Below are 9,285 nucleotides of genomic sequence, written 5' to 3'. Positions count from 1 at the left end.
TAACTTTGTCTACCAAAGTTTAGTTTCAGGTCTTGATTAGTATTTTTGTGTCATCAGCAAGCATTACTGTTGTTGAATTGTCCTTTAAAGCCAATGGAAGACAATTTATGTAGCTCAACAACAGAACAGACCAATACTGGACATTGCAGGGCCCCACATGTTACGTTCTTATAATCTGAGTTTACATTTATTCCTGCGACTCACTCTGTCATTATGACCTAGTAATTTCTATTATGAAGATAATATTACATCCTTGCAAGAGAGATGCCGCAGATGCTAAAACTTTTAGTTTCTCCTGTAGAATTTTGCATAACAAAGGCCCAGTATCACAGAATATACCACCATGATAATATTTCTTGTTGGCCATGGCAAGATTTTTATTTCCAAAATACTAAGTCGTCATCACAATTTTTATTCTTCATTAAAACGTGTTTTGGAGCTAAAACTTTCATTTTCAACAGCTATATTGACGATTTTGGGTGTTGCATATGTTTAATTTCTTTATGTACCTTAATTTGGCCTTGATATTTTCATCTTCTGTGTTAGTGATAACCTTCCTCTGCACTCAAATACACATACATAGTTTAACATACTGCTTACAAACGAACATTTCATAGCCAATGATAACTTCATCTGCGTAAAATATAACTTTTTCTGAAATGTAGGGCTATGTTGTATATCTTTTTTCAAGCGCCCTTGCTCATTCTAACATACTACTCAGTTCTCTGTATTGTGTTCCATCCACTAGTTACTGATCTGATAACAGTTTACTTCAGTGGTTATTTGCATTTTAAAACCATACTGAATCTTAATCCACTATTATTGTTTCAAAAATATGAAAAGGATTTTCAGCAAATGCCTTAGCATCGTTGCTTTCTTTACTTCCAATGTTTTCACTTGATCTTTTGTAGGGTAAATTATTTAGTGAAGCAAGATATTCTGAGGTATAAATCTCATCCTCAGTTGACAAAAGTATCATTGACATTAATGTTGTTCTGTACATTGTTGGTATGTGCTGTGGTCATCTTTCTTCATACAAAATGGCTGTCTTTTTGTGGCGTGTTCCATCTTTCATCGCCAACGTCGTTGCCACAGTGATAAAACGGTTTTCCGTTAGATAATCGAAGTTTAGCGCTATGTGGATCGGCTAGCACTTGGATGCGTCGCTGTCCAGGTTTGCTGAGTGCTGTTGGCAAGCATGTTGCACTCACCCCTTGTGAGACCAGTCGAGGAGGTACTTGATTGAGAAGTAGCGCCACCGATGACAAAAACTGACCGTGGCTGGGAGAGCGGTGTGCTGACCACATGCCCCTCTGTATCAGTAGCAGGTGATGCCTAAGGGCTGAGGATGACACAGCGGTTGGTCGGTACCTTTGGGTCCTCAAGACCTGTTCGAACCGTGTTTATTTGTTATATTTTTCCATCTTCTGTCACCTCCATTGTTGTAGGTTCTTGGATATTTTAACCATTTTAGTAAACGTTGAAAAGACGCTTAAAACACATCACAATCTATTCTTTGCAAGTTTATGACGAGTGGTTAATAAGATCCAAGAACGCATAGCAATGGAGGTAACGGAACACACCAGAAGTAGCATTTTATATGAACAAGGATGCCAACACTGTAATATGGAGGTATAAAATAACTACCTCCATTCATCGTACAGAACAACTTTAGTAGCCCTGTATATGTGCACTGCTGTCAAGTGTTTTTGAATTATCTTTGTTGCCCGAAGATAAAGTTTATACGACGTAAGAAGTTGCTTCGTTAAATAATTTGAGCCGTAAACGAATTTGTATCGGTCCATTTTTTTTAACAACCTTTGCAGATTATTTGCGTAATTCATTCCTGTATATTACACCGTTTTCATTTAAGATGTTAGTGACTGATACTTCTAGTTGGAATTTTCTGACTACATTCGCATTTTAGTGTTTCATTTTATCGGAATTATTTACTTTTTGGGTAACGACCTAAAAACCTAGTGAACCTGAAGTTGCTTCAAGTGATTAGTTTGTAAGTGATATCTACGACCTTCTGTGTCAGTCACTACTCACTTGTTTGTTGTTAAGTTTAAACTCATGTGAACATTATACAGAAACAATATAAACTTGATCCACAGGTTTTAATTTGTAACAAAATCTATCCCTAATTTAGAGGTAAAACACAATACATATTAATGTCTAATATTTTAATCGCTTAATGTTGGCAGGACTACAAGTGAAACAAAAATTTCGCGGGTGTTGCAGGGATTGAAAATCCGTGTGGAAGTTGTGACAGGTGTAAAACATTAATAACTTCCAAAATGAAAGAAGACACGTTTAATATTATGATAGCTTCCGATATACATCTGGGATATAATGAGTCTGACCCCATTAGAGGTAAGAAGCGTAATGTAGTAAGACATAAACAAAAACTGCACCAAGAGCTTTCTCTGTTGTTATTGTGATTCTATTCGTTTCTCCAGGTGAAGACAGTTTCATAACGTTCGAAGAGATTCTGAGCACAGCTGTGAAGAAAGAAGTAGACTTCATATTATTGGGAGGAGATTTATTTCATGACAACAAACCGTCTCAACGTTGTCTTTACCGATGTTTGTCGTTGTTACGTAGATATTGCATGGGTGATAGGTAAGTACTAGTGCTAAACAATGTGTGTTGTGTGTAATAGTAGAAGAAATTGCCCCTCGCTACTGTTTTGTTTTACAGACCTGTGCCAGTGGAATACCTAAGTGATCCTTCAGAGAACTTTCGGCACTGTGATAATCCTGTAGTAAATTATGAAGACGAGAATTTAAATATATCGATGCCAGTTTTCTCAATTCACGGAAACCATGATGATCCAAGTGGTAATGCTGAATTCTTTGTTGATTGCTATCATCTCTAAATATTTGTCTAAATTATTTACGTTGCAAAATAAAATTAATTCTCCCTCCCCCTCCATCCCTCCGCCCCTCCGTCTTGTAAATAACTGCATTTTTTTTAAAAAAAATCTAGTGCTGGCGAAAAGAATCTCAGTTCAAGGTAGCAAGAATTTCGGAGACATTTTCTTTAATGTCAGTGCAGTTAGTACACAATTATAAACACTTACCAAATCACTGTTGTTAGCCATTTGACTTTCACAGCTAGATAAAGACCACCTCTAGATTGTACCATACATTATGCTCTTCAGTGTTGGTTGTGCACTGTGTACCAGGATGTATTCTGGCTTCTTAAAATCCCATTTGACTAGTGTGTGGTAGTGCCCCTCTCCCCAAGGAATCGTAGTTAAGGTGGCAGACTGATCTGTAGCATGCACTGATGTCACCATTTGTGCCATATTTAATGCGGGTTTCTTTACTATAACTAAAGCTTCAAGGTAAATTCAAAATACCTAAAGTCTTCGACTAGTATGATGCACATTACAAAACATATATTGTACATAAGTTGCTAAATATACAAGCAGGATTCACTGCATATATTTTACTCATTATTTAGTTTACATAAATGGCTCCAGGACATTTTTACTCCTTTATTTAGTTTTGTAGCTGTGCATCTGATCATTCTTGCCAGGTGTTCAAAGTTCAGAAACAAATACATAATTAGTTTTATAACTTATTTTTTAATGTACAATTTCCTTCGTAATGTGTTGGTTATACATGGCTTAATCTCATAACTGATTGTCAGTTGTCATACAACTTACTTTCATTATAGATTATCTGCCCCCAGTGTGAAACTGTAGGCTACAGTACAGGACCCAAAACAAAGGTGGTTCAGACATGTTCCCATGACCCATATTGATTCTTTATTTTCACAGTTTAGAGATCTGGAAACTTCCCCAAAAACTGTTGAAAATTGTTTTACTGGTATGGAGTCCCCTTGCCCTGCTCCTCTTTTAAAGTATGAAATTCCCATGGTCCTGTCAAAGTCTGATTGCATGATGCACATATTATTCTGTGAATAAATATGTTTATTTATTTGGTAAGTATCCAATCGTCAAATATTTTGTATGGGATATAGCTTGCATTGTACATTAGTGCACGATTTTAAGTGCATGTTACATGACAGTAACATTGATTCAATAACACAAATAATTTAAGCATATGATACAGTATAGTAAATCACTGAAATACAATACACAAATATAATATTACAACCTGGTAGGTAGTACAATAGATAACAAAAACAGTTTCAGATACATAATACAAAAAAAGGAAAAAATTTAAATTTGTGTCAACAGATATTCATTTACCAAAAGAAATAATTTAAATTTATGTTTTCAAATATTCATTTGCAGTATAATATATAGCAAAAGTTTTTTTGCCCGTTTGCAGTGGTCCATTTTGTCAGAGAGTTGTGCGTGCATGTTCGCTGTGTAAGTTTGATTTTTTGCATGGTGTCATGTATGCAAACTGCTTGATTTGTATATAGTAAGTGGGTTTAGTTTCTGAAATTTTCTTTATATATGTAATTATATCAGGAATGTACAGACATGGTAGTGGGAGTATCTGGACTACTTTAAAAATGGCTTTGTAAGAATTTCTGGGTGTGGCATTTGCAGTTGCCTTCTGTCCTACAAAATAGCTTTTGCTTATTGGCGAATTTACCCAAAAAATTATCCACCATCTCAGCAGGGATTCTGCTTGAGCATTTTTTTTTTTTTGTGTTTCTTTTGTTGTACATGTAGCAAATATTTTTATGCCATAGCATATTGTGCTAAGCTTCTTGCTGATGTATTTGATGTGTATGTCCCACCTCATGTTGTCCTGGATCCTTAAACCTAGAAATTTTGAGAATTTACAGTTTCCATATTTTTATTAAATAGGCTTATGGTTGGGTGTTTGTGGCTGTTTGTGTTTGGTATAAAGGCGTATTGCAACAATTTTCTCTCTGTTACAAATAAGTTTGTTTATGGTGAACCATGTTGTTGAATGACAGGTGAGATATGAGAAGCGGCAACTTGAAATTAGCGGAGGTTGAGGCCTGGTGGGTAACGGGAAGAGAGTATATATTGACGGGCAAGTTCCCATCTCCGGAGTTCTGATAGGTTGGTGTTAGTGGGAAGTATCCAGATAACCCGGATGGTGTAACACTGTGCCAAGATGTGCTGGCCGTGCACCAAGGTATGTTTAGCCACAGGGTGATCCTCATTACCAACACTGTCTGCCTGTGTCCGTTCATGCGAGTGGACAGTTTGTTGCTGGTCATTCCCATATAGAAGGCTGCACAGTGTAGGCATGTCAGTTGGTAAATCATATGGGTGCTTTCACACGTGGCTCTGCCTTTGATCGTGTAAACCTTCTGGCTTACAGGACTGGAGTAAGTGGTGGTGGGAGGGTGCATAGGACAGGTTTTACACTGGGGGCGGTGACTAGGGTAGGAGCCAGAGGGTAGGGAAGGTGGTTTGGGGATTTCATAGGGATGAACCAAGAGGTTACGAAGGTTAGGTGGATGGCGGAAAGATGCTCTTGGTGGAGTGGGGAGGATTTAATGAAGGATGGATCTCATTTCAGGGCAGGATATGAGGAAGTCGTATCCCTGCTGGAGAGCCACATTCAGAGTCTGCTCCAGTCCCGGAAAGTATCCTGTCACAAGTGGGGCACTATTGAGGTTCTTCTGTGGGAGGTTCTGGGTTTGAGGGGATGAGGAAGTGGCTCTGGTTATTTGCTTCTGTATCAGGTTGGGAGGATAGTTGCGGGATGCAAAAGCTGTTTTCAGGTTGTTGGTGTAATGGTTCAGGGATTCAGGACTGGAGCAGATTCGTTTGCCACGAAGACTTAGGCTGTAGGGAAGGGACCGTTTGATATGGAATGGGTGGCAGATGTCATAATGGAGGTACTGTTGCTTGTTGGTGGGTTTGATGTGGACGGATGTGTGAAGCTGTCCATTGGACAGATGGAGGTCAACGTCAAGGAAAGTGGCATGGGATTTGGGGTAGGACCAGGTGAATCTGATGGAATCAAAGGAGTTGAGGTTGAAGAGGAAATTCTGGAGTTCTTCTTCACTGTGAGTCCAGATCATGAAGATGAAGATGTCATCAATAAATCTGTACCAAACTTTGGGTTGGCAGGCCTGGGTAACCAAGAAGGCTTTCTCTAAGCAACCCATAAATAAGTTGGCGTACGAGGGGGGGCCATCCTGGTACCCATGGCTGTTCCCTTTAATGGTTGGTATGTCTGGCCTTCGAAAGTGAAGAAGTTGTGAGTCAGGATGAAGCTGGCTAAGGTAATGAGGAAAGAGGTTTTAGGTAGGGTGGCAGGTGATCGGCGTGAAAGGAAGTGCTCCATCGCAGTGAGGCCCTGGACGTGCAGAATATTTGTGTATAAGGAAGTGGCATTAGTGGTTACCAGGATGGTTTCTGGGGGTAACAGATTGAGTAAGGATTCCAGGCATCCGAGAAAGTAGTTGGTGTCTTTGATGAAGGATGGGAGGCTGCATGGAATGGGTTGAAGGTGTTGATCTACGTAGGCAGAGATATGTTCTGTGGGGGCTTGGTAACCAGCTACAATGGGGCGGCCGGGATGATTGGGTTTGTGAATTTTAGGAAGTAGGTAGAAGGTAGGGGTGCGGGGTGTCGGTGGGGTCAGGAGGTTGATGGAGTCAGGTGAAAGGTTTTGTAGGGGGCTTAAGGTTCTGAGGATTCCTTGAAGCTCTGCCTGGACATCAGGAATGGGATTACCTTGGCAAACTTTTGTGTGTAGTGTTGTCTGAAAGCTGACGCAGTCCCTCAGCCACATACTCCCGACGATCAAGTAGCGCGGTCGTGGAACTCTTGTCCGCCGGAAGAATGATGATGGATCGGTCAGCCTTCAGATCACAGATAGCCTGGGCTTCAGCTGTGGTGATGTTGGGAGTAGGATTAAGGTTTTTCAAGAATGATTGAGAGGCAAGGCTGGAAGTGAGAAATTCATGGAAGGTTTGGAGAGGGTGATTTTGAGGAAGAGGAGGTAGTTGGATCATTAGGAGTAGGATTAGGATTATTTTTCTTTGTGGCAAAGTGATATTTCCAGCAGAGAGTAAGAGTGTAGGACAGTAAGTCTTTGACGAGGGCTATTTGGTTGAATCGGGGAGTAGGGCTGCAGGTGAGGCCTTTGGATAGGACAGAGGTTTCGGATTGGGAGAGAGGTTTGGAGGAAAGGTTAACTACTGAATTCGGGTGTTGTGGTTCCAGATTGTGTTGATTAGAATTTTGAGGTTTTGGGGGGAGTGGAGCTGGAAGTGGGAGATTGAATAGATGGGAGAGACTGGGTCTGTGTGCAATGAGAGGAGGTTGAGGTTTGCTGGAAAGGTTGTGGAGGGTGAGTGAGTTGCCTTTCCGGAGGTGGGAAAATTGATTTGGTGGATAGTGGACAGCAGTCTGCGGTTGTCTGCTGATGATGTCATGGTGTAGGTTAAGGTGTCAAAATTGGGTGACTGTAGGTAGATACAAGACGACTTGGACAAAATTTCCAGTTGGTGTGATGAATGGCAGCTAGCCCTCAATAAAGTAATGTCAGGATACGGTATTGCTAGTGATCTACTTGACACAGTCACATTGTTCAAATATCCATGCCCAATGTTGCAAAGCGATGTGAGATGGAATGCGCATGTGAGAGCTGTAGTAGGGAAGGCAAATGGTTGACTTTGCTTTATTGGGAGAATTTTAGGAAAGAGTGGTTCACCTGTAAAGGAAACTGCATATAGGAGTGACCTATTCTTGAGTACTGCTATAGTGTTTGGGATCCATGCCACGTTGGAATGGAGGAAGACTTCGAAATGATTCAGAGGTGAGGTGCTAGATTTATTACCAGTAGGTTCGAACAACATGTAAGTGTTGAGGAGATCCTTCAGGAACTCAAATGGGATTCCTGGTGGGAAAGCGACCTGAATAACTGTAGACAGTTGCAAAAAGGGGGCAACTAGGGGAGCACAAAGGCCATGTGTGGACATTTTTCAGCATAACTTAAGAAGCTTTTTGAATGGGAGAAATGAACTAGACCTACTCATATGATTACAGGAAATTGAAAATTATAAAGATAGTCATACAGATGCACTGTATACGATAAATCATCTGCAAAGTGGTATAAAATCCCAGGCTAAGGTTATAAATAAATATTACACTGAAAAGGACTTTGAGTTCTGTGCCGTGTGTGACAAATGTTGAGTTGCAACACAGTTCGGAGTCTTATGTTGAACTGTGTAGCCTCCTATAACTGGCCAGGTAAGTCGGTTCAAAGGTTGGAGGTATGCAAAGGCGTTCCACCTGCAGTAGGACCGTGCTTAAGAAGGCAGTGTGGTGGTCAAATCAACCTTCCCAGAGGTGATGTCTCCAGCTTCTACTTCAGTCTGGTCAACAGAAGGGTATGATTCCACCTATCTGCTTTGACCTGTGACATAACTGTGTTGTGTTGTGACGTCATTGAGGTGCGGCATGTTTGAAATGGATTGTTTGTGGAGGGCCTGTTGGAATAAGCAGTGGCATACTCTAGTGCGGGATGTTTGTTTCTAAATTATTTGCGAGTGATGGGAATGCAGCATTGGACTTAGTACTGTGTGTTATTCGATGCTGTGGGAGTTCGCTTTTGTTGCCATGGCAGTGTGCTATTCCATTGTTATTAGATAATGATTTGTTTTTTATTTTGACATCGTTAGTTTGTTGTGTTGTTAATGGTTTGATAGTTACTTTTTTGGTGTTTTATTTGGTACAATGCCTGGATTCTACAGCGAAATTTACTAGTAATTTGTCAGTTGGTGCTGTGGGTAACAATATTGCGTATACAGTTAGATTTCTCCAGTTATATGGCCTCTTGGTGGAATGTGTGTAGTGTCAGCAGTGTGCGGAAATAGTAACATCTCCCGGCCCAGATTAGTCAGCTGACTTAGGGTGATATGTTTTTTGTCTTTATTGTAAGAAGTGCAGTTTGTTTCTCTATGTTAATAATTTTTTTTTACATTTGGCTATTGAAATTTGTTTTAGTAGTTTTTTATTGTCTTTGTGGTTTGTATTAGTAACTGAAGTTCATATTCTTATTTAATAGTAATAGGTATCATGAAGTATGTTACAGTTACTTTGGTCTCGTTGGATTTTGGTAATAGTTCTGCTAGTTGTGGGCTCTTGTAGTCGTTGTCTTCATTTGAGCTATATAGATCCATTGAAATTTTTGATAGGTCCTTCTGTTGTTGTTGTTTAGTTGTTGCTGGTTGTGTGTGTGCTTGTATGTAGTGGTGGGGGGAGGTGTCTGTCATAGTTGTTTCCATTGACCTATACAGGTCAAATGAAATATTAGATTCCATTTGTGTTTTCTTCGGTTTTTCTCGAGGATCTTGATGGCA

The 9,285-nt window shown here is 40.0% G+C and overlaps 1 protein-coding gene across 1 annotated transcript in view; it reads left to right on the top strand.

The window, feature by feature from the left end:
• Positions 1 to 2,035: 2,035 nt before the first annotated feature.
• The window catches only part of LOC126106709 (double-strand break repair protein MRE11), a 147,603-nt gene continuing 140,353 nt past the window's right edge, over positions 2,036 to 9,285 (top strand). The window contains exons 1-4 of the mRNA XM_049913089.1: positions 2,036 to 2,117; positions 2,208 to 2,376; positions 2,463 to 2,625; positions 2,704 to 2,843. Of these exons, the coding sequence (XP_049769046.1) occupies positions 2,301 to 2,376; positions 2,463 to 2,625; positions 2,704 to 2,843 (379 nt within the window). The 5' untranslated portion in view covers positions 2,036 to 2,117; positions 2,208 to 2,300. The remainder of the gene's footprint in view (positions 2,118 to 2,207; positions 2,377 to 2,462; positions 2,626 to 2,703; positions 2,844 to 9,285) is intronic.

This window comes from Schistocerca cancellata, chromosome 10, assembly GCF_023864275.1.
Source record: "Schistocerca cancellata isolate TAMUIC-IGC-003103 chromosome 10, iqSchCanc2.1, whole genome shotgun sequence".
Lineage (NCBI taxonomy): Eukaryota > Metazoa > Arthropoda > Insecta > Orthoptera > Acrididae > Schistocerca > Schistocerca cancellata.
The sequence above is the reverse complement of the archived record's forward strand: the minus strand, read 5'-3'. Positions and strand labels throughout refer to the sequence as shown.